Genomic DNA, 27,193 nt, shown 5'->3' on the forward strand with positions numbered 1-27,193 from the left:
GCACGCTGCTCAGCTCCTCTAGTCACATCTGGGCCAGCCCACCAGCCCCAGTTTTCTGGAAAGGTCGTTGTCTGCAACCCTCTCCAGAGATTACGGGAAGCATCACTTGCACAAGTGACCAGAGGGCTGGGCAGGCTCAGGTCTGGGATGGAGGCAGGACAGCCAGCTGGAGATAGAGAGTGTCCCCAGACACTGTGGCTGTGCTGCGGGATCTGGGCTCCCCAGCTCTTGTTTTCTCCCTCACCATGCCTGCGGTGGGCTTGTGTCCTTACTTCCCAGAGGCCAGGGACGCTGGAAAGAGACTCTGAGGTCTGCCCTTGCCCCTGGAAACACAGTTGTGACACGGATGTCCAATTCACGCGACTTAAGAAATGAGACTGTTAACGAGCACTTCATATTCTTGAAGGTGGGCTGTCCCCTGCTGAGGAGTCAGGGTGGTTAGAGAGGGCTGAGTGGACTCAGGACTGGGGTTTGACAGTAATCATGCTCTGAGGGCTTGTGTGTCTGGCAAGGTGTGGGAGTTAGGAAAAAGTGTGGGGTCTTTCTTATGGCTGCCTGTGTGTCCCATCAGGCTCTGGGACCCCCTCCCCAAACACACACATGCTTTGGGGAACGCCAGGAGGCTTGGGAGGCCCACAATCAGCAGTGAAAGGGGGCGGGATGTCTGCCCGGCTCCAAGCCCTTCCTCAGAAAAGCCCTCCGCATCAGGCTGAGGTGGGCCCCTGCAACCTTTGGGCATTGCCCTGTCCTCGGAGTGGCTGCTGGGGGCGGCTCAGGGTCTGCTCATCTGAGTCCCCTGGCTTGGCCATGGAGGGTTATCTGCAGGCGTGGGGCCCGTGTTCCCTGCGGATCTCCCCTCCTCCAGGAAGCTGTCTGCTGGCCCAGCTCTTTGGAAGGTGGTGAAATTGCTGCCTTATAAGGATTCTAGTCTCCACAGTTCCGGTCTCCCCCAGGGGGTCTTGGAGGCCCAGAGCCTGGGTGGGGTGCCTGGTCTGCGCAAGGGGCCCCACCCCTTCCTCCTCCTGGCCAGGGTCCAGACCGGCCTGACCTCTCACTGGGAACTGAGGAAGTGAGCCAGGGTGGGACAGAGGTCTCTTCTGTGGGTCTGGGCCAGTACCAGGTGGGGGGGGGGGCAGATAACCCCATCCCGCATAAGGAGGAAGCTTCTCGTTCAAAGCCGTCTGCCTCAGCAGGGACGCCTGCCCTGGGAACAGACACCCTGGGGGGTCCACGCCCTGCCCAGGCCTCTGCGCCGAGCTGGGTGGTGGCAGAATGGCAAAGAGCCCTGGCTGGGCACTGAGGGATGGAAGCGAAGACTGGACCCCGTGGTCAGCTGGTGCAGTCGTGGGGTGGGGGTGGCAGTCCTTTCTCTTCAGGCCTCAGTGCCCCCCTCTGTAACGGAGGGGGCTGGTGGCCCTGGACAGCGGGTGATGTGCCGCAGGCCCTCAGGGCCCCCCACGGTGGACAGGGTCGTGGGGAGCCCGGGACACGAACCCCCGGCTCCCAGAGCCGCCCGGCGCGCGCGTCTGCCGGCAGGGGGCGTCCTCGTGCCTGACTTTATGCGCCCGCGCTCGACGTGCTCGTCCCCGCACCGCCCGCCGCCGCCCGAGCAAACGTGCGCGTGCACGTCATCGCGAGCGTGTGTGCGTGCGCGCGCGCGCGCGCGCGCGGGCGGGCGGCGGCGGCGGCGGCGGCGGCCCTGAAAGCGGCGCTCTGAGCCTGAGGCGGCTCCGGCTGAGGCGGCTCCAGAGGCGGCGGCGACCCGCTCCCCGCTCCCCGCTGCCCGCTCCTCCTCCGGGCCCGCCAGCCCAGGCCGCTCCCCGGGGCCCGAAGATGCCGGCCGTGTCGAAGGGGGACGGGATGCGGGGTCTGGCGGTCTTCATCTCCGACATCCGCAACTGTGAGTGGCCGCGGCGCGAGACCCGGCCTGCGAGAGGCGGGGGTCCCGGTGCGGACCTGGAGGGCGGGGGCCCGGGGGCTCAGGCCCCGGGTGCGGGGGTGCGGGGCGCGGTCCCGGGTGCGGACCCGGAGGGCAGGGGTCATGGGGCGCGGGGCGGGGCGGGATCCTGGGTGCGGACCTGGAGGGCGGGGGTCCGGGCGCGCAGGCCCAGGGGTGCGGGGGTGCGGAGCGGGGTCCCGGGCGCGGAGCTAGAGGGCGGGGGTGCGGAGGCGCTGGCCGGAGTGCGTGGTGGGGGTTCTCGGGGGCGTAGGCTCGGAGTGCGGGGGTGCGGGGCGGGGTCCCGGGTGCGGACCCGGGGGGCAGGGGTCATGGGGCGCGGGGCGGGGCGGGGTCCTGGGTGCGGACCCGGCGGGCAGGGGTCAATGGGGCGCGGGGCGGGGCGGGATCCTGGGTGCGGACTCGGAAGGCGGGGGTCCCGGGTCGCAGGCCGGAGTGCAGGGTGGGGATCTCCGGGGCATAGGGTCGGCGTGTGGGGGTGCGGGGCGGGGGTCCAGGATGCGGACCCAGAGGGCAGGGGTTCAGGCGCGCAGGCAGGGAGCGCTAGGGTCCCGCTTGGGAACCTAGAGGGTGGGGGTCCGGGGGCGTGGCTTGGGATGTGGGGGTGCGGGGGTGTCTGGGTGCGGACCCAGAGGGCAGGGGTTAGGGGGCACAGGGCTCTGGGAGGCAGGCTCGGGGGTGGGACTGGGGCCTGCGGGTAAGGCAACAGTGGGGCAGGGGTTGCAGGGTGCAGGGCGGGGGGTGTTGTCCACCCGCGTGGGGGGCTGTGGCATCGTTGACGGGTTCCGGAGGACCCCCGCATGATGTCATCTTGAGCAGCCTGCAGTCTTCTAGTAATGGAGCATTTAACCCAGCCTTTTCCAAAGCAGCACGGATTTCCACTTCGGGAGTGGGGACGGCCATGTCTTGCCGGGCTCTGGTGGCTGGTCCGCCCTGATTAAAATGACTCATTTCCCGGGGGGGATCCAGACTCAGGGCAGTAGAGGGTGGGATGGCTTTGGGGTGACTGGCCTGGCTGCTGTCTGTGTTCTCGGGGACACGCGTGTCCCCTCACGGTGGGACAGATCCGCAGCAGAAGGCAGGCAGGCCAGGAGGCTGGTGGGGGCACCGTGGGTCCACCCGTAAACCTGGCTGTGGTCTGCAGAGGGGCTGCGGTGCTCGGAGAACACCGTCCTTTAAGTTTTTTTTTTTTTTAAAGATTTATTTATTTATTTATTTGACAGACGGAGATCACAAGTAGGCAGAGAAGCAGAGAGAGAGGAGGAAGCAGGCTCCATGCTGAGCAGAGAGCCCGATGTGGGGCTCGATCCCAGGACTCTGAGATCATGACCTGAGTCGAAGGCAGAGGCTTAACCCACTGAGCCACCCAGGCGCCCCCGGTCCTTTAAGTTTTAAAGTAGACACAAAACCAGTTTCCTGTCTGGTGCTTTTCTGCTGTGTTTTGTTTTCCATGGAGAGTTGACTGACTTTGTGACCTTCGGGTCAGCATCTGTTTCGAAGAATGTCACGCACGGCACCGGCTGGTAGATGCTGTCGTGGGGAGCCTTCCCTTGACCCCTCTCTCCTTAGACCGGAGGACCCAGATGCCCTGCTGGTTCTCCCCAAGACTGGGGACGCTCAGCTCTTCTGTCCCTCTCCGTCCTGTGTGAGAAACCGAGAGGCCCGCGTGGGAACCTCTCTCAGATCCGAGCTTCTACGAGTAGCTTTTCCTTCCTTTGCTGTTCCGTATGGTTTCCCGGCAGTGGTGCTCGCGATCAGAGCGTCCGGTAAAACTACTGCAGGGGAGGCCTTGGCCGGAGGGCTCGTGGCCTTGCATTAGCAGGGATGTCAGTTCTCCCATTTTGGAAGGAAAACGCGGTGGGCAGGAGAGACACTGAGATCGAAACCAGTCCTGGACAGCCAGTCACCTGCATATGAGACGTGTGTCCTGTGCTAGGTGCACACTTGAGTGGCAGGTGGGTGCCTGCCCCGCGCGGGGGACTCTGCCGGTCCTTGCCAACGGACCGTAGGGCGGACTTTCCCCGGCCCCACACTGTGGAGCTTGGGGCCCGTCCCTTGTTGAGCTGCGCTGCCCGGTGGCGGTGGAGAGCAGCGTCCCGGCCTCCGTACGAGTCGCTGCCTCCATGCAACAGCCACACAAGTTGTGCAGACACTGCCAGGTGGGGCCCGGTCTGCTCCCGCGCAGGGCCACCAGGGCCACCAATAGACCAGCGCTCTCCCGCAGGAGTGTCAGGAGGGAGGGGCGCCTCGCCCTTCTGGGGGGCAGGTCTCTGTTTATTATGGCCCGTCCTCGGAAACGCCTTTGCAACCGTGCTGTGCCCTAACCTGTGTCCCATCCGTCGTAGTGCTGCACTCCTTCAGAGCAGTGTCGTGGGCTTGGGGTGCTGTTCCCGCGCTGCACCGGAAGCCCTGTGAGGTGGGCTCCGTGCCCGTCTTGTTCATCGTGTCTCTCCACTGCTTGCACAGCGTCTGGCGTGAGACATGTGCCCAGTAGATGCGTAGGCGAGTGAGCCAGAGAGGACGTCGCTGGAAGATGATTTGTCTAACGGGCACTGCAGGTGGAGGGCCGAGATGTGCGGGCAGCAGGGATTAGCGTTCTAAGCACGTGTGGGCCGGTGGCTGCAGGTGGTCTCGGAGAGCCAACCCCGGCCAGAGCCGGTCTAATCATAACCCCGGTGGCGCAGGGAGAGCGGTCCCTGTGTCCCCCTTTCCTTGCCCACCTCTGATTTTGTGTGTGTAGTGGGTTCTTGTTATGATGTAGGCAGGCTCCGTGCAGAGAGGTCACTGAGTTTGTGGCAAGGGTCTGGACCCTGACTGCCTCTCACCTGCTTCACCACCCAAAGCCGGGGGCCGCTGACCTCCAGGCTCCTCAGCGGACGAAGAGGGCTCTAGCACAAGTAGGCAGAGAGGCAGGCAGAGAGAGGAGGAAGCAGGCTCCCCACTGAGCAGAGAGCCCGATGCAGGGCTCGATCCCAGGACCCTGAGATCATGACCTGAGCCGAAGGCAGAGGCTTCAACCCACTGAGCCACCCAGGCGCCCGAAGACTTGATCTTTTTTGATTAACTTCAACCGAGAGCCGCTGAATTTGGCTAATGTGAGTTTGCTGTATGGGAGTTAATGAAGTCTTTCTGTCTGTTTTTAAACTGATATTTAAAATCCTAACCCTTTTATTTAGTCCCAATTTTAAAATAATTCTTTGTTCTGAGATAAATATAGATTCACAAGAAGTTGCAGAGAAATGGACAGGGAGGTCCCAGCACCCTTCACCCCACCTCTTCAGAGGGGGTCTCTTGCATAATAGTACAGTTTCAACACCGGGAAACCGGCATTGGTACACTCCGCAGGGCGTAGTCACATTTTATCAGTTTCACCTGACGCAGTGTGTGTGTGTGTGTCTTTGTAACTTTTATCACATTTAGCTTCATGTAACCCCACATTAATCAGGACGGAGAGCTGTTCCGTCATCACAGAGCCCCTTGCGTTACTCCGTATAGCTCGCCTGCCCCTCCCAGCTAGTAGTCTGTTCTCTGTCTCTACGTAACGTCCCAAGGAGGTTGTGTGACTGGCGTTGTGCGGTGCATGAGCTGTCGAGGTGGGCCTTCCTCACTCGGCACGGTCCCCTGCAGCCCCTCCAGGCTGCTGCGTTGATGTTTATCATAGCCAAGTGGGGGGTTTTTAAAAAAAATTTTAAATTTTTAAAATTTATTTTATTTTATTTTTTTAAAGATTTTATTTATTTGTCAGAGAGGGAGAGAGAGAGAGAGCACAGGCAGGGAGAGCAGCAGGCAGAGGGGGAAGCAGACTCCCCACTCAGCAGAGAGCCGGATGCGGGGCTCTCTCGCAGGACTCTGGGATCGTGACTTGAGCCGAAGGCAGGTGTTTAACTGATGAACCAATCCAGGCATCCCGGATTTTTTTCCTAAAGATTTATTTATTTGCGAGAGCGAGCGAGCGAGAGCACGAACGCGCGTGCACACACAAGCAGGAGGGAATAGAGAGACGTCAGGCAGGCTCCACACCCAGCCGGCTGCCTGATGCGGGCGCGGCGCGTTCTCAGTACCCTGAGATCATGACCTCAGCTGAAACCTAGGGTCAGACCCTCAACCGACTGAGGCACCCAGCACCCCTCAAGGGATGATTTTAAAGAAAATGAAAGAACTGCTGAAATTGGGAAGAGAGTAGCTATTTGCTGTTCAGTTGCTTTGGCACTTCTGCTTACTTTCACATGCACGCTTTGTTGGCGGACGGTTGTATAGAACTTAACGCGTCTCTGCGCGCCGTCGTGGACCGGTCAGTGCCGTGACAGCGCTGAGAGTGTAAAGCCGTGCGGAAGATACCAGACTTGGAGTTGATTGCAGAATAATCAAGACTACAGTGAGAGAGAAGCGATAGGTCTTCATTCTTGTGAGACCAGTCATGTTGCCAGTGGGCAGGAAATTGCCCCTTACTCCTCTGCGCACGTGGTGGCGGGGGCTGTGCTGTGCAGATGACTTAAGACCTGTCCCTCGGGCTTGGAGGCATTTTATTTCATCCCTCCAGGCACTCACTGAAATGAAGGGAAACGAGTGGAGAGATGTAATTAGCTATTTGGCAAAAAACAAATTTCCCATGTTCTTGGAGAAAGCTTGTGGTTCTGCTGCAGGTGCAGCGAAGGACTGGGGCAGTGTCAGTGCTCTGCTCATTGTGTTGGTCACAAAACGGTGTCCTTTCTGTCTCTGGTAACTTTGTTGAAATTAAGCATCCCTTTGAATTGTTTTTCAGCATGACTAAAGTTTAAAACACTTATTTGTTCATAAAATTCCATTTGTTACGAGTCATAAATTGAACGTGGAGAAACTGAACATAAAAAGTTGAAGTTCCGCTTAAGCATCAGTGTAGGAAGTTAAACGTGACGTTGGTACTTGATTTTTTCCTTAGTAGCGATAGAGATCAGAATCACAGTTTGCCAGTCTGCTTTTTAACTTTTACAGTTCTTAAAAAAAGATTGATGTTCATTTTAGTCTTGACAGGACATTTAAAAAATGCTGACTTTTTGAAAAAGAATGCTCTTCTTGCATATTTTCTTTTGCACTCTTCTGCATGATTTATATTCCTTAGAAACGGATTTAGGAAGTGTGTGGCAGAGGGTGAAGGGAGGGAAGAAGCGGCATGCCGGGAGAAGGAAGGAAGTCTTTGATCCAGGTTGAATTTTTCTGCTGAGGTTGGTGGTTACTGCTGCTAGGAAATACCTGTGTGTTCTTCCCTGTTTCCCTTCTAGCTCCTCTGGAGCGGGGGACCCCCCTGTTTCTTTTATGACAAGCTGGAGTGTCGTGTAAGTGAACTCTCATGCCAGGTACTTCTCATTACTTCTCCCCCCCGCCTTTTTTTAGAGACTTTATATATTTATTTGACAGACAGATCACAAGCAGGCAGAGAGGCAGGCAGAGAGAGGGGAAGGGAAGCAGGCTCCCCGCTGAGCAGAGAGCCCCATGCGGGGCTCTATCCCAGGACCCTGGGATCATGACCTGAGCTGAAGGCAGAGGCTTTAACCCACTGAGCCACCCAGGCGCCCCAACTTCTCTTTCCTCTTAAAGTGATTTTTGCTCTGTTGTTTGGGCAACAGTATGTGTCAGGATTTTTTACTTGCAGAATTATCGGGAAGACTCTCTGTGAGATTAAGTAGCATCTCCTTGGCTTTAAAAAAATCACAAAGAGTCAGAGCTGGGGGGGTGGATTCGGGTGTGATGGCCCCCACCAAGACAAGGGGCTCCCTGGTGTGAGCTCCTGAGTGGGCGGGGCTCTGAGCACCTTGGAATTCCTCAGGCCTGGGGCTGTCTTCCCTTAGCTCAAATTTCAAAGCTAATAAGACTCCCAAAACAAAAAGTGTTTTTGTGAGTCTTTGGTGAACTCATTTGGCGAAAATACAGCCACGAAGCTCTGTGTGACCTCCCCCCTGTGCGAATGTTCACAAGTGCATTGTGCTTCTAGGCCATAGTGACTGGGTCCTGTGCTTCCTCCTAGAGTCTGAGCCGTTCTGCATTCTGGGATGCATCGGGCCTTGGGTTTTGGGTAAGGGATGGCATCTGGACCTGTTATGTGAAATGTGTGGAGTTCAGAGAAATAGAATGTGTGGTCCCTGTTTCCCTGAAGAGCTTGCAGACAAATGGGGAGACGAGTTCTGGCCAGTGGACTCATCCTTACCGAGCGCCGCCTGTATTCAGGACTCCTGAATGCAGAATTAGGGGAGTAGGCAGTTGTCAGGTGAACAAGATGAATGCTTGCCCTGAAAGCAAGTGGGGAGGTCCAGAGGGCAGACGGAAGAGTAGAGGAACACCAGGAGCTCCCGCATCTACAAAAGGTAGTTCTGAGTCAGACTTCGGAGTGTTTCGTATTTACCCTTGACCTTGTTGAATATTCTTTTTTTGTTAAAGCGTGTCTGGTCCATTCCCTCCCTGGATTCAGTAGGATGAGATGAGTGTGGGACAGCTAGATAGGAATGGTGCCCCTCCTGTCCTCCTTCATTGTGGTCAGCACACGGGTCTGATATTGAAACCACAGGTTTGATGGGGCGCCTGGGGGCTCAGTGGGTTGAGCCTCTGCCTTTGGCTCAGGTCATGATCTCAGGGTCCTGGGATCGAGCCCCGTATTGGGCTCCTGGCTCAGCGGGGGCCTGCTTCTCTCTCTGCCTGCGGCTCCCCCTGTTTGTGCGCGCTCTCTCTCTCCGACAAATAAATAAATAAAATCCTTAAAGACAAAACAAAACACACATTTGGGAGCTAGAGTGTTGGTGGTTTCTGTCCTCTTGGGCGCAGTGTGAAGTAGATTAGATAATTTTGCCCTCACCTTAACACAACGAATGGTGCTCCTAAGACACTAGAATGGACAGTTTTCACTGGGTCGTGTGATGTCTGAGATTTAGATTATCAAACTGCATTTATTGATCCTGGCATTGACCTTTTTAAACACAAGTGACTTCGTGATGCAAGTTTACATGGTTGAAATGTCATGAGAAGTTGTCTGTGCCCCTGGCTTCTGCCGCGTTCAGGGCGGATGGGCTCCCGCGGGCGTTCCCCCAGGGAGGTGGGAGCTGAGGCTGAGCGATAAGATTAGCTTTCCACTCGCGGGGTGGGGAGGGCTGAGAGGGTGCTTGGCGGTGCTGGGGGCAAATAGCAGGCAGGGAGGAAGTGGCCTTGTCTGCAAATAATGCTGTGGCGCCTGGTCGGAGGAAGGGCGAAGAGAGTGTGGGGTGGTGGGGTGCGGGGTGCACAGAGCCGGAAGGGGAGAGGCGAGTCCTAGCCGTGCCCGGACTGCTGTGACTGCTCATAAGTTGCAGCGCGAACTTGTGGGGACACTCTGGGTCCTGCCCACCTCCACGCGTCGCTTCCTGCCGGCCCTTGGTTCTTCTTCCCTCACTGTTCTCGGCGAAGAGCACGAGGACTGCGGCCCACAGTCATTTACTCATGAGAGTGTGGGGCGTGGAGTCAGGAGGATTCAGTGGGAGTTGGGGGCCACCGGGTGGGAAGGTGGGAGGCACATCAGGCGAGGGGATGGGGCCTGCGGTCTGGCCCTGGAGTTGGTCGTCTGTGTTAGTGGGGGTGCGAAGGTTGGAGACGGCTTGATGTGCCCCACGAGGAGAGGACGGTCTTCGCAGTAAGGCTGAGACCCACTGCCTTGCTAGGGTCCGGCCTGGGATGGCTCCCGCAGCTTCCTGCTGCCTCAGGACACAGGGACTTGAGGGGAAACAAAAGTTTCTGCGGCTGCTTTGGGCCAGATGCTGGTACTGCTTCCTTTCGTCTCTCACTTTTGCGAACTGTAGCTCTCTGGGGTCTGGAGTCTTCAGTTTTGCTCCACTTGTGAACCCAGGGACAGCTGTGGCGGTCTCGTGTGTTCCTTCTGTTCTGGTGTTTCCCATTTCCCTGGTCACATGCCCAGGATTTGCCATCTGCTCACGAGTAAAAGTGTGGGGTCAGCGTCCAAATCGGGTTGCCTGTTTCTGTTTGGCGTCGTAAGGTATTTTCCTTCCCTTTAAACTCCCTCCTGGCGCCAGGTCAGGAGTGTCGTGAGGGTTGGCTAGTCGCGCACTTGCCGCAACTTAGGGCAGGCAGGGCCGTGTAGGGATTTGCGTTTTGCTGTTTCTGTGGCCAGCCTGCCTTCATGTAATGTGGTTGAGAGCAATTACATGTTTCTGATGCGGTTTAAAAAGCACAGAGAAGGGGCTCCTGGGTGGCTCAGTGGGTTAAAGCCTCTGCCTTCCCTTCAGGTCATGATGTCAGGGTCCTGGGATCGAGCCCCGCGTCGGGCTCTCTGCTCAGTGGGGAGCCTGCTTCCCCCTCTGCCTGCCTCTCTGCTTACTTGTGATCTCTCTCTGTCTATGTCGAATACATAAATAAAATCTTCAAAAAAAAAAAAGCATTGAGAAAAGATACTCAACTGATGCTGTTTTAGATGACTACTGAGCTGAGAGAAAAAATAGAGCAGGAAAATGAGTATTTTGAAACACTTTTGGGTGGCATTTATTGCTACTGAAAAATACAGTTCTGTAGCTTTTTTTTTTTTTTAAGATTTGCTTTATTTATGTGGGGGGTGCGGGGTTGTGTGTGCTCGTGAGCAGGGGGAGGAGCAGAAGGGGGGGAGGGTATTCCAGAATCATGACCTGAGCCAAACAGCATATGCTTCACCAATTGAGCCACCCAGGTGCCCTCCCCCCTGCCTTTTTTTTAAATGTCGGGTACAGCACGATCAGATCAAACCTGAGTTTGAACCTTGTTGTGCCCATGGGAATCAGAGTCTTTTGTGACAGTTCATGCTGGACTGTGCCAGGGATGTGGTGGAAACATGCCTCCTTCCGCGAGTCTTCAACAGGCCTTTCTTCTATGGGACACATTCTTCATAATCTCAGTTCTTTCTTTTATTTTTTAATTTTTTTTAAAGATTTTATTTATTTTTTTGACAGAGATCACAAGCAGGCAGAGAGGCAGGCAGAGAGAGAGAGAGGAGGAAGCAGGCTCCCTGCTGAGCAGAGAGCCCGATGCGGGGCTTGGTCCCAGGACCCTGGGATCATGACCTGAGCTGAAGGCAGAGGCTTTAACCCACTGAGCCACCCAGGTGCCCCTATTTTTTTAATTTTTAAAGGATTTTTATTTGGGGCGCCTGGGTGGCTCAGTGGGCTAAGCCTCTGCCTTCAGCTCAGGTCATGATCCCAGGGTCCTGGGACCCAGCCCCACACTGGGCTCTCTGCTCAGCAGGAAGCCTGCTTCCCCCTCTCTCTCTCTGCCTGCCTCTCTGCCTGCTTGTGATCCCTGTCTGTCAAATAAATAAATAAAATCTTTTTTTTTAAGATTTTATTTATTTATTTGACAGAGAAAGAGAAAGAGCGAGCACAAGCAGGGGGAGCACGCAGAGGGAGAAGCAGGCTCCCCACCAAGCAGGGATCCCGATGCGGGGCTTGACCCCAGGACCCTGGGATCATGACCTGAGCCAAAGGCAGACGTTTAGCCACCCAGGCACCTACCCACCCCCCCCCCGCCCCCGCCCGCCGGAGTTATTTCTTTTAATTAGCTTGTAGCTTTTGTTCGAGGAAGCAGATGGGGCAGGGTGTGGCCAAGTTGTTCAGTTCCTGAGGTTTTCTTTTTTTTTCTGAGGTTGTCATCCATGGGTTGGAGTGGTGGACTGCTTGCGCAGATGCTGGTCACAGGGGGACAGGAGACGCTTTTCTGTTGGGTGCTCGTGTCCGATGTGTGTTCTCTAATGCGGCATTTGCTGCAGACGTAATTTAAATCTCTTTAATATCAAGTAGTCAAAAAACCAAAGTTCTTCCTACAGTATTCTTACAGTTTTGCTATACGCTTGGTACAACCCCAAGAGCGAAGTATATTTTGAAGGCGTATATTTCAAAATTCGTTTATTTTTCTGGATTCTGTTTTCTGATTTAATTGTACAATTCATCTGTTCGTTCATTTGCGAAATCTATTGAGCACCTGGTGTGTGCCAGGCACTATCTCTTCTAGGCCCCAGGATTCAGTGGTTAAGCAAATGGACAAAATTCCTCTGCTTTCAGAACCTCAATGCTTACGAGAGTAGGCAGACAAAGTAGATGAGAAAAATATGTATTTATTTATATCCATTCATCTTTTTGTTGATCTGTTGTGGAGGAAAATAAAGTAGGGAAAACGAACAGAGAGCGGGGAAGGTTCTCGATATCAAAGAATGTGGTCAGGTCAGGTAGCCTGAAGAAGGTATATTTTTTTTTTTAAAGATTTATTTATTGGGACACCTGGGTGGCTCAGTCGGCTCTGTGTCTGCTTTCAGCTCAGGTTATGATCCCAGAGTTCTGGGATCCAACCACTGGTTAGGCTCCCTGCCCTGTGGGGAGCCTGCTTCTCCCTCAGCCTCTGCCCCTCCTCCTGCTTGTGCTCTCTCTCTCTCAAATAAAAAAACAAAATCCTTTTTTAAAAATTTTTTATTTTTTTTTTTTATTTGCCTTCTTTTAATGCAAAATCTTTTTTTTTTTTTTTAAAGATTGATTTATTTATTTGGCAGAGAGAGAGACAGCAAGAGAGGGAATACAAGCTGGGGAGTGGGAGAGTGAGAAGCAGGCTTCCCACTGAGCAGGGAGCCTGATACGGGGCTCGATCCCAGGACCCCGGGATCTTGACCTGAGCCGAAGGCAGTTGCTTAATGACTGAGCTACCCAGGCACCCCTAAATAAGCAAAATCTTTTTTTTTTTTTTTTGAAGATGTTATTTATTTATTTGGCAGACAGAGATCACAAGTAGGCAGAGAGTCAGGCAGAGAGAGGAAGGGAAGCAGGCTCCCTGCCGAGCACAGAGCCCGATGCGGGGCTGGATCCCAGGGCCCCGAGATCATGACCTGAGCCGAAGGCAGAGGCTTAACCCACTGAGCCACCCGGGCGCCATATCTGTAATTTGTTACTGGATGCCAGATGTCGTGAATTTCACCTTGTCAGTCCTAAAGATTGTTGTATTTCTTTAAATATCTCGAGTTTTGTTCCAGGATGAAGCTCAACTTCCTGAAAACCGTTTGATTCTTACAAGGAGGGACCAGAGCAGCCGTTAGTCTGGGACTGATTTGACCCCACTCTGGAGGGATAGCGCTTCTGCTTAGAGCTCGGCTCCATGCCCTGGTTTTATGAGATTTCCCTCTGGCTTGCTGGCCCTATGCTGCCTTCCATGGTTTACCCTCTGGTTTCTTTCCGGCAGCTCTTCCAACAGCCTCAGGAGCTTCCTGTCTTGCTTGAGCAGAAAAGTAATGCGACCTGGACGCCAGGACCCTTCTGCAGCTCACCGGCACTCTGCTCTCCCTGCAGCAGGCTCTGTTCCAGCACTCCTCCCTGCACGCTCTAGCCTCCTGGGTCTGTTCCTCACTTTATGGAGACCTCAGGGCTCTGTTTGGGTTCTCCCTCCCGAAGCAGTAAGTGGGAGCAGCTGTGAGCCTCATCTTGGTTCTTCTCTGCCTCTCGGTGACCACTCTTGTCCATAGTCTGCTGTCCAGTTTCTGAGAACTGTTGTTTTGTCTAGGTTTTTAGTTGCCTGAGGTGGGAAGGTAAATCATGTCCCTGTTGATCACCATTAGGTTTTGGGGAGAGGCGTTGAATCTGCAGTTGGATATGAATTCCAAGACTGGAATTTAGAGAAGAGGTCTGGGCTAGGGGTAAAAATACGGGGGCGTTCCTTGTAGGTGTTGTTTGAAGCCATGAGCCTGGGAGCTCACCAAGGGAGTGAGCAGAAATCATCTATAGAGAGAGCTATACTTTCACTCCTATAGCTTTACTGCGTGCCTGGCATGCTTTCAAGTCTGCTGCCTTCACTACTGTATCAGATCGTCATGGTGACCCTCACAGTAGGTACTGCGGTCCTCCCTGTTCCATAGATGAGCAACCTGAGGCCCTGAGCCCACGGCCATGTGACTGCCTAGGAAGTGGTAGAACCGGGATCACACTTTGGCGACCTGCTCCGAGTGTTCTCTCCTAAGCACAGTGCTGGCGCATCTCTCCTGGACGATGGCTGGAGCTCCAGGCATGCAGACCGGAAGCAGTCAGGAGAGCCGCATCTAGGTGGGAGGAGCACAGGCCAGTGAGGAGGAAGCAGTCTGGTGCAGAGGTGAACTTAATGGGGTGGAATAATTGGGAGAATAATTGGGAAACCTGAGAGTCAACCCGCGAGGAGCTCTCCTGTGAAGAGGAGAGAGAGAAGATGGAGACTGCAGGTTGCGGAGGGCGAAGGAGCTCTCTCGCTGCTGCGACAAGTGCACACAGAGTTAGCAGCCTGGACCAGCAGGGTCCTCTGCCTAGAGTCTCACAAGGCTGAAATCAGGGTGTTCCTTCTGGAGACTCTGGTGGTGACCGCTGCTTCAAGTCCTTGTAGCACAGGGCTGGGGTCCCCTTTCCCTGCTGGTCACCTCCTAGAGCCAGCCCACGTGCCTTCTCAAGGCTTGCACGAGGCCTCTCCAGTGAGTCCCTCCCAAAGTACGATCTCTCGACTTGGTCATCTTCCGCCTCCAGGCAGAACGAGTTCTCTGCTTTTAAGGGCTCAGATTAGATTGGGCCCATCAGCAGGACCCAGGATACATCCCCTATCTTCATTACACGTGCAGAGTCCCTTTTGCCCTGGAAGCTCTCCTACGAGGTCCTAGTATTAGGGTGTGACCGTCGTTGCAGGATGGGGCAGTGGGGTGGTGGGAGTATTCTGCTTATCACAGTGGGGTCAAAAAGTTTTTTTTGAGTTTAATTCATTTGTTCATCAGTTCACCGAGTGCCAGTTCTGCACAGTGAGCAAAATAAACGAGAGCATCGCTGTGTGGCTTACATTCTGGTGAGGGAGACGTGACGTAAGCGCGATACTTCACGCACTGCGTACCGCGTGTGAAGGGGGAACAAGGCAGAAGAAGGGAACCACAGTTTAGGTAGTGCAGCTGGGGGTCAGGCACGCCCTGCAGTGCTGGGGGACAGTGCGGCTGGACTGAGGGTTGGGGAGAGAGCCTGGGACGTTGGAGTTGGGTGCAAGGGGCAAGGGAGATGATAGGGATCTCGTGGGCTGTTCTGAGAGCTCTGGGTTTCATCCTGAGTGACGGGGTGGGGGGGAGCCAGTAGGGAGGAGGGGCTGGCGGTGAGCAGAGAAGGGACTTACTTGGGGAAGAATTCTGATGGTGGTGTTGGGAAGAGGAGGGGCGGGGAAGCAGGCAGAGCTGAGGAGCAGGGGCGGTGGTGTGAGCGCTTGAGTGCTGTCAGGCGGGCTCTCTGGTGGCCAGTGGGGGCGGTGAGGGAGGGGCTGTTGGGGGTAGAGGGGAAGCCTTGGGGTGGCGGTTCAGGAGAGCCTAGGAGAGCCGGGCAGGGCCTCCCTGGGCTCCCTGCGCGTGCGAGGCTAGCCCAGTGACTGGGTGTGTGCTTTCCCCAGGCACACTCAGCTGTCCGGGCCGTGTGTGGTGCCAGGTGGCCAAGAATTGGATTCAGCAGGGAGGGGTAGGTGCACAGACAGAGAAGCAGGGTCAGGACTTGGCGTATGTGGTGGGATTGAAGCTGGCTAAGAGGGGGTGACCATGGGGAAGGGGCGGGGAAGAGAGAGGGAAAGAGAGAGAGGGAGGGAGAGGAAGAGAAAGAAATCAGGTCCTGGGGTCAGGGTGGCTCATGGGTGTCAGAAGACTTGGCTTACCTGACTGAGTGGGCTGAAAGGTTGGGGCTGGCAGGACGCCTGTGGTGGACCACGGGTGGGAGGGTGACTGTTGGCGGGATGTCTCGGGCGGGGACCAGATCATGTGAGGAGCGGAGGTCAAGGCCAGAGGGTTGTGTGGGGGTGATGTGCATGGACATTCATCACCAACGGTGGTGATCTTAGCATGGCTTGGAGAGAGGTTGTGTCATGGTGGGCAATTGGGCAGGTCTTCTCAGTTGTGTGCATTTTTGTTATTTTCTTGTCTAGTCTTGTCCTGAATGTTTTGAAAAGTTACAAGGAGGTTAAAATCAAGAATGCAGTTTAAGAAGTTAATTGTAAAACACTCGACCTCTGCCTCATCTCCCCATTCCTGAACCTCAGAGTCATTTATTTTCATTTTATGGCCATTTTTTGTCATATTTACTTTAAAAAAATGTAATTGCTGAATCCCATGTTATACCACCTATGGGTGTTTTTTCCCATTTAGTTATTATTTATTGACTTCTTACTTTGGAAGATAATGGTTTAATTTACCTGAGCTTTCTTGTGTCATTCTCTAACGTGCCACAATATTTTATTTAATTAACGTATAGCATTTAATGTCTGAAGATACTCTCAGCTGAGAATGGTAGTTCAACTTTTTTTTAAAAAAGATTTTCTTTATTTATTAGAGTAAAAGAGAGAGAGCATGAGCAGGAGGGGAGCAACAGAGGGAGGGGGAGAAGCGGGCTCCCCATTGAGCAGGGAGCTCGACATGGGGTTCATTTCCAGGACCCTGGGATCATGACCTGAGCCAAAGTCAGATGCGTTACCAACTGAGCCCCCCAGCTGGCTCGGTAGTTCAACTTAATATCTTTGGTGTTAATTACTGCTTTTGTACTTTTGTTTTTTTTTAAAGATTTTATTTTTAAGTAGTCTCTACACCCCGTGTGGGGCTTGAACTTATGACCCTGGGATCAAGAGTCACATGCTCCACCGACTGAGCCAGCCCAGTGCCCTCTACTTTTTTGTATGTGTTAATGCTCCGGTTGCTTTTCAGCCCTGACCATCTGGATGTGACTGTAAGAGCCCGAGTCATGGGCTGGACGCAGCCAGTAGCCTCTCAGCCCCTACCTTGCGTGTTGGACATGTCCTTCGTGGGGTGATCGGTTCTGCTGTCGTCTGGACTGGTTGTTTCTGCTCACGCTGTCCTCCTGGGACTTCCCTTCCTTGTAGTCCTGACCTTGTCTCTGGCTGGACCTCTGTTCTTTGGAGCCTGCGTGTCTGTCCTCTAGGCTTGTGTTGCTTTGTGCTCGGTGAGAGTGTGTAGCAGGTAAAATTCTTCTGAGATTTTGCATTTTTGAAAAGAAGGTGTTTTTGTTTTTTTTTTTTTACCATTGTACTTAATTGAGAATTTGGCTCTGGTAGAATGCTAGCTGAAAGTAACTTTTCCTCAATTTTGTAGGTTCAGCTGTATTCCTAGTGTCTAGTGTCTGCGATTTTAAGATGCTGTGCCAGGGGCATGGCACATGGTGACCTTTCTCTCTCTCTCTCTGTTTTTAAAAATTTTATTTATTTATTTGAGAGAGAGAGAGAGAATGAGAGAGAGCATGAGAGGGGAGAAGTCAGAGGGAGAAGCAGACTCCCTGCTGAGCAGGGAGCCCGAAGTGGAGCTCAGTCCTGGGACTCCGGATCATGACCTGAGCCGAAGGCAGCGGCTTAACGGACTGAGCCCCCTGGGCTCCCGGTGACCTTTTTCAGTCTGGAAACTCGTGTCCTTTTGGTATGGTGGAGCGTTTTTGTTTTATCTCTTTGATAATTCCCTTTTACTTTCTTCTTTTTCACTGGTCCTCTATTAAGAGGTGAGAGTTGGACCTCTTGACTCACATTTTCTTACCTTTTTATCTTTCCTCTTCCATTTCTTTATCACTGTGGTGGTTCATTTCTGGCACTTTCAACTTTGTCCTCTAGCCCTTCTTTGGAACTTTCAAAAAATTTCTGCAAGTACTCTTATAATTTGAGGCCTTTCTTATTGTCTGAGTGCTCCTTTTTTGGTGTTATCTGGTTCTTAAAACTGTATTTTCGGGGCGCCTGGGTGGCTCAGTGGGTTAAAGCCTGTGCCTTCGGCTCAGGTCATGATCTCAGGGTCCTGGGATCGAGCCCCGCATCGGGCTCCCTGCTCATCAGGGAGCCTGCTTCCCCTTCTCTCTCTCTGCCTGCCTCTCTGCCTGCTTGCGATCTCTGTCAAATTAATAAATAAATAAAATATTAAAAAACCCCTGTATTTTCTCTGTGTTGCTTTGGAGTGTCTTGCTCTGCAGAGCCTCTTTGCTCTGCTCTCCTTTTCTGCAGGTTGGCTTTGGTCTCTGGCTCATGCTGTGGGCACTTCCCGGGTGCCGGGTGGCGGGACCCTGTGCCCGCACACGCACCGGCCTTGGCCAGCATGGTCAGAGCTCCCGCGGGAGGCCTCCCTGCACGGTGAGGGGTGAGGGGTCTCTGTCACTGGGGGAACCTGCATGTCAGTGGTCTCCTCAGTCTCTCCAGAATGATGCTTCAGTCTCGTCTCTCGCCTGGTGATGCAGGCGGGGACTGTAAGCCCAGCTGCCGTTGTTCCGGGACGGCGGGTTTCCCCACCAGTGAGTCGTCACTCAGGGGTGCTCTTCTCGGCTCGGCACCGTATCCCAGCCTTCGCCGGTGTCACCAGGGCTAGAGCTTCTGTGTTCCTGCTTTTCCAGAGGGGGAACCTCTGGTCTTCTGCTGGTGGTGGCAGACAGTTTGCCTGACAGCAGGGTGTGCTGGAGGGAGCCCGCTGCTCCTTACATAGACTTAGCCTCCTCCTGAGGCCCGCCTCCCGAGGCACCTGACGGTTTCAGTCCTAGGCCTTTCTGGTTCTCGGGAAGGCTCGTTTCCCTAGTTTTCCCCCTCGCAGGCAGCTGGGCCCAGCTCGCTCTGTCAGTCTGAGTAGTTGCCGCTTGGTCACCTCTTTCCAGCATCCCAGATTGTGGTGACCACTCTTATCATACGGTCTTCTTCCTTTACGTGAGTTTCGGACTAATTTTATGTACGTGTATACTGTATGTATACGTGTATATATTTATTTTATTACTTATTTATTTAAAAGATTATTTGTCAGAGAGAGAGAGAACACTAGCGGGAGAGAGAGAGTGTGCACAAGCAGGGGAAGGGGCAGGCAGAGGGAGAAGCAGGCTCCCTGCTGAGTAGGGAGCCCCATGTGGGACTCGATCCCAGGGCCCTGGGATCATGACCCAGGCCGAAGGAAGATGCTTAACAGACTGAGCCACCCAGGCATCCCTGGCTGGTTTTTTTTTTAATTTAAGATTTTTATTTATTTATTTGACAGAGAGAGACATAGCGAGAGAGGGAACACAAGCAGGGGAGCGGGAGAGGGAGAAGCAGGCTTCCCGCTGGGCAGGGAGCCCGATGGAAGGCTCAATCCCAGGACCCTGAGATCTTTTTTTTTTTTTTTTTAAGATTTTATTTATTTACCCGACAGACAGAAATTACAAGTAGGCAGAGAGGCAGGCAGAGAGAGAGGAGGAAGCAGGCTCCCCGCTGAGCAGAGGGCCTGATGCGGGGCTCGATCCCAGGACCCTGGGATCATGACCTGAGCCGAAGGCAGAGGCTTTAACCCACTGAGCCACCCAGTGCCCCCCCCTTTTTTTTTTAAAGATTTATTTGTTTATTTATTTTAGAGACTGAGAGAGACAGAATGTGATTGAGAGGGGCAGAGGGAGAGAGAGAGAATCTCAGGCAGACTCCCTGCTGAGCTCAGAGCCTGATGCTGGGCTTGATCTCCCTACCCTGAGATCCTGATCTGAGCCGAAACCAAGAGCCAGATGCTTAACCAATTGTGCCACCCAGGCAACCCCAAACTTAGTGGTTTGTTAGCTCAGTTGTGTAAAAGCTCTTGGGACAGTTTAGCATATGATAAGGACTCAGACGTACGCTGTTGTTAACGCACACCGTGTGCTGGGCCTGCTGTCCTCACGGAGCATCAACTGAGGACCTGCTGAGTTCCAGGTCCTGTCCTGCGCTCCAAGGCCACACCAGTGACTCAGATGCACAAGTCTGCCTGCTCACAGGGAGCTCACGTACATTCTGGTAGATGGAGCTGGAGAATAGAAAGGAAATTACAGCTTATGTTGGAAGACAGTAAGTGCAAGAGAGAAGTTAGGGAGAGAAGGTGGTGGGGAATATGAGGCTGTGTTTTCAACTCCAAATAGGCTGATCAATATTGGTCTTGCTGTGAAGGCCACTTGAAGGCACTGAGCGGGGAGAATACCTTGGACAGAGGGAACCACACGTGCGAAGGCTTTCACGGCGGGGAGATGAGCAGTGTACGCAGGAGACAGCAGGCCGATGCGGCTGCATTAGAGCAAGCCCAGAGGACGGGAGCGGGCGGTTAGGTCAGAGTGGTATGGAGCTGGGGAGACAGTGGTATGTAGGGCCTTCGTAGAGCATTATAAAGACTGTGGCTTTTTTTGTTTGTTTGTTTTTTGGTTTGTTTGTTTTTACACATTAAACATTGGGAATAATGAGACATGGTCTCTGTCCTCAGCGTTGCTCAAGCCCTTGAATGCATAGTGTTAAGTGGTGTGAGATGAGTAGTGAAAATGAGTAATGATGAGCTTAGGAGAGAGCGGTCAGGCACGGTAATACAGAGATAGTATTTGGGTCAGGTCTTACTAAGCTCACAGTGCAAGGAGATGGTCCAGGAAAGTGGGGAACACCGTGTGTCACGCTGAAGAGTGGCAGCAGGATGCATGGAGTTGTGGGTGGTTTTTAGCATGAGTAGTGTCTAGCAGGTGGTGGGGTTCTGGCAGTAGGACAGGACAGGAGAGACAGGCCGGAGCAGAGCATGGGGGACCTCCTCTGGAAGGTGTGGTCCACTGATGTATTTTCAGCAGGACAGTGACACTATGCAACTTATTTTTTCTTAGTAGAACAGTAATTTTGAACGCAGAGGATGGATTTTAGACTAGGCTTAGAGGCAGGAAATTGCTTTGGTGTAGGAGATGGTGAGGGTATGAATCAAGGGAGTAGGAATGGAAAGGTGGGGTGGATTTTGGAGATACAGAGAGCAGAATCGACAGGGCGCGGGTGGTCAAGTACTCTATTAGTAGTGGCTTTGAATCTGTAGCAGAATTGCCATTTACTCAGAATGGTGGATTGAGAACCTCCATCAGTCCATCCCGCCATAAAGACATTGAAAACAGTGGTAAAAACCGTCTAAATCGACTCTGCCCGAGCTCTGGAAATTAACTAAAGGTTCAAACGGTGTCAGGCGGATTTATTCAGCAAAACTGTTGAACCTCTAACTTGACCTCCTCTCAGTCTCCTCTCCTGTGATTTGCAGCGGCGCTGACAGTAGGCGGCTTCACAACCATGTAGCTGTGAAAACAGGCAGCCTTGCAGCCACTGGAGAGACCAGTCGGGTTTGGAGCCCCTCAGAAAGTCCTGTTCTTAGAGCACGGTTACTGTCTGGCCCGTCTTGTAGCTTTCCGGAAAAGCCTCATTTGCAGAACTTAACATTATTTGACTTCGTTCAGTGGGAAAAGCCCTGTCCTAGTGTGTCGTGGAAAACAGTCAGTGACATTTGTTTAATATCACAGTTGGGGGCAAACAGGCATCTGGTCAAAATCTTCAAAGGAAGATGCAAAGAATGACATGCCATCAAGGTGCTTTGAAAGGCTCTGACAGGTTTCTGTGGATCTGGAAGGCTGCGTGAGTGCAGGATTGTACGTATGCCTGGGAAAGACTTGAGAAGGCCGCAGTCTCTCACCTCCGGCCAGTCGTGAGTCCCTGTGCAAACAGGGAGTGAAGCAGAGGCAGAGTTACATCCGGCCCGAGTGCTGACGGGCTTCACACACAGAGTTCCTTGGCAGTGTCTGGGACACTTGCTCAAGGCCCTGAAGGCGATCCCCGGTCAGTCATGAACTGACCACTAAGTCAGCTAAGCCAAGACTTCGGTAGCTGTAAACTCTAGGGAATTACAGACTTTACAGAACTAGTTCAGGAAGTCACTAAAGAAATGGACACAGCAACAACCAGAGTAACGGCAAATAGCAACAATAATTCCTGGGGAGGGGGCGTTTGCGTTTCCAGAATTGCCACATTATATTACCTAAAATGTCCAGTTTTCAATAAAATTAGGAGATGTACAAAGAAAAAGGAAAATAAAGTCTGTACACAGGGAAAAAAGTAGCCAGTAGAAACTATCCTTGAAAGGGTCCAGATGTTGAACTTATTAGACAAGGTCTTCCAATCTGCTATTCTAAATCTGTGCCAAGAACTTAAACTGTGTCTGAAGAATTAAAACATGAAAATGATGTCTCACGAAATAGAGCATATCAAAGAAGAGGTAGAAATTATTAAAAAAAAGCCAAATTGAAACTCTGGAGTTGAAAATATAATAACTAGAGTGAAAAATTTACTGGAGGGGCTTAGTGGCAGATCTGAGCTGGCAGAAGAAAGAATCAGTGAATTTGAGAATTGGTTTGTTAAGATAATTAAATTAAGATCAATATCAAGGTAAGTATAAATCCAATCTGAGGAACAGAAAGAAAAAAAGAACAAAGAAAAAATGAACAGGGGCACCTCGGTGGCTCAGTCTATTAAATGTCTGCCTTTGGCCCAGGTCATGATACTGGAGTCCTGGGATTGAGCCCTTCATTGGGCTCCCTGCTCAGCAGTGGAGTCTGCTTCTCCCTCCAGTTCTCTCTCTCTCTCGCTCGCTCACTCTCTCTCAAATAAATAAATAAATACAATCTTAAAAAAAGAACAGAGCTTTGGAGATCTTTGGGACGTCATCTAGCATACTGATATACCCGTAATTAGAGTCTCATAAAGAGAGGAATAGGAGAAAAGTGCACAAAGGTTATTTGAAGACATAAACTCTCTGAATTCGGTCTCAGACACTTACCTGCGCATCCAAGATGACCTCCCAGAAGGATTGATCTAAGGAGATCAGTATCTAGACACGTCACAGTCAAACTGTTGAAAGACAAAGACATGGGGACATTCTGGAAAGCAGTGAGGAAAGTGACTTCTCATTTTTGAGAGACCTTCAAGATTCACAGCTCACTTCTCATCAGAAGCCGTGGAGCTCAGAAGGCAGTGGCCGACAGCTACAGAATGCGGAAGAAAATGCCTGTCAGCCAAGACTTGTGTCTACAGCAAGAGCATCCTTCCGACATGCAGAAATTAAGATATCATTTCGTAAACAAGAGAGAGGGAATTTGTTGTTTGCACACCTGCCCCACAATAAATACTAAAGGGAGCGCTTCAGGCCGAAACGAGGGGCATTAAGTCATGGAGGCCACAAAGAAAGGAAGAGCCGTGGCAAAGACGACTGTGTGGGTACGTCTAAAAGCATAGTTTTTTTTTTTTTTTTTAATGACCTTTTGTCTTTTACTTGGTTTAAAACAAAACTGCATAAGACAATCTTAATTAATTTAAATACAGTTTAAATAGGGGGCGCCTGGGTGGCTCAGTGGGTTAAGCCGCTGCCTTTGGCTCAGGTCATGATCTCCGAGTCCTGGGATCGAGCCCCGCATCGGGCTCTCTGCTGTCTAGGGGAGCCTGCTTCCTCCTCTCTCTCTGCCTGCCTCTCTGCCTGCTTGTGATCTCTCTGTCAAATAAATAAATAAATAAAATCTTAAAAAAAATACAGTTTAAATAGAACTGTACTGATGGGCTTTTAATGTATAAAGAGGTAATTTGTATTACAGTAGTGCAAAGGAGGGGGAAGGGAGCAGACAGCGTATATTGGAGTAAAATTTCTCTGTACTATTATAGTTAAGTTCATATTAACCCAGATTGGATTGGTTTAAGTTAAGGTGTTAATTATAATGTCTAGGCAACTACTAGGAAAGTTGCTAAAAAAGTACAGAAAAAGAAACAAGGGAATTAAAGTGGTGCACTAAAAATATCTAACACAAAAGAAGACCGTAAGGGAAGAATATAGGAACAGAGGTACAAGATACATCAAAGATAAGCAAAATGGTAAATAAGAGCCCTACCTTATCAGTAATTATTTTAGATATAACCGGATTAAACACTTGAATTAAAAGGCAGAGATGGGGGCACCTGGGTGGCTCAGTAGGTTGAGTGACTCTTGCTCTAATCTCAGGTCTTGGTCTCAGGGTTGTGAGTTCAAGCCTTCTTGAGTTGAGCCTTCTTAAAAAAATAAAAAAAGCAGAGATAGGCAGAATGGATTTTTAAAAAATCCATCTATACACTGTCTTAAAAAGACACCTTAGATTAAAAGACAACAAGTAAGAGGAAGAAAAATAATGTGCCTTTTAAGTAGTAACCAGAAGAGAGCCCAAGGGGCTGTGCTAGGATCAGACAGAATAGACGTTAAGACAAAAATTCAGAGACCTAGAAGAACATTTTATAATGGTAAGGAGTGACTCTCTCAAGATACATCAACATATGTAGTCACACTTAATAACAGAGCCCGAACTACAGAGACGAAATTCGTGATGAGCTGAAGGGGAGAAGTAGATGACTGTGATATTGGAGACTTCGGTGTGCCACTTTTTTTTTTTTTTTTTAAAGATTTTTTATTTATTTATTTGACAGAGAGAGATCACAAGTAGACAGGCAGGCAGAGAGAGAGAGAGAGAGGGAAGCAGGCTCCCTGCTGAGCAGAGAGCCCGATGCGGGACTCGATCCCAGGACCCTGAGATCATGACCTGAGCTGAAGGCAGCGGCTTAACCCACTGAGCCACCCAGGCGCCCGGTGTGCCACTTTCAGTAGCAGACACACAAGCAGACGTGATTAGCAGTGGACAGAGACTCCGCGCTGCAGACCAGCCAGACCTGACATTTATGGACTGTTTCCACCCAAAGCAAGCGGAGTTCACATCCTCTCCAGTGCACGGGGGCATTCTTCAGCATAGAGTGTATGTTAGCCCATAAACAAAAGCCTCAGTGAATTTAAAAGGATTGAAATCATACAAAATATGTTCTTCAGCCACAATGGGATGAAATGAGAAAAATCAGTAATAGAAGGAAATTTGGAAAATTCACAAGTATGTGAAGATCAGACACCGTCCTCAGGAGCCACCACGTCACAGAAGAAGACACAGGGTGTTGGGTTGTAAGCGCCTTCGGAGCTTCCCGGGCGTAGTCGGATGCTAGGCTCTGTTCGGAGGGCAGGGAGAGACGGACTGAAGAGCGGGCTGCTGCAGAGTGGTAGGCGGCGGGTTTCATAAGCAAAACAGTTTACAAGTGAGGCTCGGCATGCGCAGCTGCAGGACTCAAGGGTCTTTGTGTCTGCTCACCGCTCCTTACAGAGTTTCCGTAGAGGCCTTGACTGGCTTCAGTCACCTGTGCTGTCCAGATGGTCTCAGGACCGCATCGCTCTCTCGAGGCTGTCCCTACACTTGCCGCAGCTTTTGGGAGAGGAGCCAAGTGGAACCCACATTCCAAGGACAGGATGGCGGTGAGGAGGTGCCGATTGCCTGCGTCTAGTTCTCCGGTTAACTGGGAATCTCATCTTCTTGATGATCTCCCTCAACAAAGGGAGAGTAAAAGAATAAGATAAATGAAAATAGCCCAATATGCCAAAACGTAAGGGATGCAGTAAGGGCAGGGCTTGGGGGGAGACTTACAGCTGCAAATACCTATTTAAGAAAGAAGATCTAAAATCATCAACCTAATATTTCACTTTAAGAACCCAGAAATAAAAAAGAGCAAACAAAACCCAAAGCAAGCAGAAAGAAGAAAATAACAAAGATTAGATCAAAGATTGGTTCTTTGAAAAGATCAGCAAAACTGACAAACCTTTAGCTAGACTGACCAAGAAAAAAAGGAAAGACTCAAAATTACTGAAATCAAGAATGAAAGAAGGGACACTACTACTGACTTTGCAGAGATAAAAAGTATTGTAATGGCATGCTATGAATAATTGTATACCAAAAATTAGGTAATTTATTTTTTTTTCAAGATTTTATTTATTTATTTGACAGAGACACAGCAAGAGAGGGAACACAAGCAGGGGGAGTGGGAGAGGGAGAAGCAGGCTTCCCGCCAGGCAGGGAGCCTGGTGTGGGGCTCGATCCCTAGACCCTGGGATCATGACCTGAGCTGAAGGCAGATGCTTAACAACTGAGCCACCCAGGCACCCCCAAAATTAGGTAATTTAAATAAGATGGAGAAATTTGTAGAAAGACACAAATAACTGAAATTGACTCAAGAAGAAACAAAAGATCTGCGTAGGTTCATAACAAGTAAAGAAATTGTATTAGTAATTTAAATATTTCGCACAAGAATAAATCATGGCCCAGATGGCTTCACTGGTGAATTTATCCAACACTCAAGTAAACAGTTCTGATCCTTCCCACACTCTTTGAAAAGAAATAGAAGGGCACCTGGGTGGCTCAGTTGGTTAAGGGTCTACCTTTAGCTTGGGTCATGATCCCAGGGTCCTGGGATCGAGCCCCACGTTGGGCTCCCTGCTCAGCTGGAAGTCCGCTTCCTCCTCTCCCTCTGCTGCTCCCCCTGCTTGTGCATGCATGTACTCTCTCTCTCTCTCTCAAATAAATAAATTTAGAAAAAAATCATAAAAAAAAAAGAAATAGAAGAGGAAGGAATACTCTCCAACTTATTCTGAGGTTATTATTATTATTTTTAAAGATTTTATTTATTTGACAGACAGAGATCACAAGTAGGCAGAGAGGCAGGCAGGGGTGGGGGCGGGAAGCAGGCTCCCTGCTGAGCAGAGAGCCCGATGTGGGGCTCGATCACAGGACCCTGGGACCCATGACCCGAGCTGCAGGCAGGGGCTTTAACCCACTGAGCCACCCGGGTACCCCTCTGAGGTAATTATTATCCTAATAACAGGATCAGACAAACACATTATAGGAAAGAAAACTACAGTATAAAATCTGTTGTGAATCTAGAAGCTAAAGTCTTGTTTTTTTTTTAAGTTTATTTATTTTTTAATCCTGTGATCATGATCTGGGCTGAAGGCAGATGCTTAACTGACTGGGCCACCCAGCTGTCCCGCAAATACACTCTTAGGAAAGAAATACTCAACAAACTAGAAATATGAGGGAACGTCTTGATTTGATAAAGGGTATCTATGAAACGTCTACAGCTAAGATCTGACTTAATGGTGAGAGACCGAATGTTTCCCTTTAAGATTAGGAACATGACAAGGATGTTTCTGCTGTCACTGCTCCTGTTTACTCCTGGAGATTGTAGCCTGGGCAGTGACAAAAGAGAAAGGGAAAAAGGTATCCAGGTTGGAAAGAAAGAGAACGGACCCCATGTAGAGCTGCCACCATTCTGTGCATAGAAAATCCTAAGGAATCCAGGAGAAAACTGTTAGAATTACAAATGGGTTGAGCAAGGTTGTGGTATATAAAATCGATAGGGAAAAGTCAATTGTATTTCTCTACACTAACCATGAAGGAAACTGTCCTATTTATAATAGCATCAAAAAACGAAATACAGGAGCACCTGCCTGGCTCAGGCGGCAGAGCACGTAACTCTGACCCTTAGGGTGGCGAGTTGGAGCCCCAGGATAAACTGGAGGAGTAAGTTGTAGCGCACGTGAGGCTCATACAGTTAACTGCG

General features: G+C 51.3%; 1 protein-coding gene across 4 annotated transcripts in view; it reads left to right on the plus strand.

The window, feature by feature from the left end:
* The first annotated feature begins 1,748 nt into the window (after positions 1-1,748).
* The window catches only part of LOC111149627 (adaptor related protein complex 2 alpha 2 subunit), an 80,659-nt gene continuing 55,214 nt past the window's right edge, over positions 1,749-27,193 (plus strand). For 3 of the 4 annotated variants that reach the window (XM_022506797.1, XM_022506798.1, XM_022506801.1), the window contains exon 1: positions 1,755-1,900. In XM_022506797.1, coding sequence (XP_022362505.1) covers positions 1,834-1,900 — 67 coding nt within the window. In that variant the 5' untranslated portion in view covers positions 1,755-1,833. Of the gene's footprint in view, positions 1,901-27,193 lie in introns of all 4 variants that reach the window. The other variant, XM_022506799.1, reaches the window with a different exon arrangement.

Source organism: Enhydra lutris, unplaced genomic scaffold (genome assembly GCF_002288905.1).
Source record: "Enhydra lutris kenyoni isolate GAN:26980312 unplaced genomic scaffold, ASM228890v2 scaffoldscaffold22, whole genome shotgun sequence".
Lineage (NCBI taxonomy): Eukaryota > Metazoa > Chordata > Mammalia > Carnivora > Mustelidae > Enhydra > Enhydra lutris.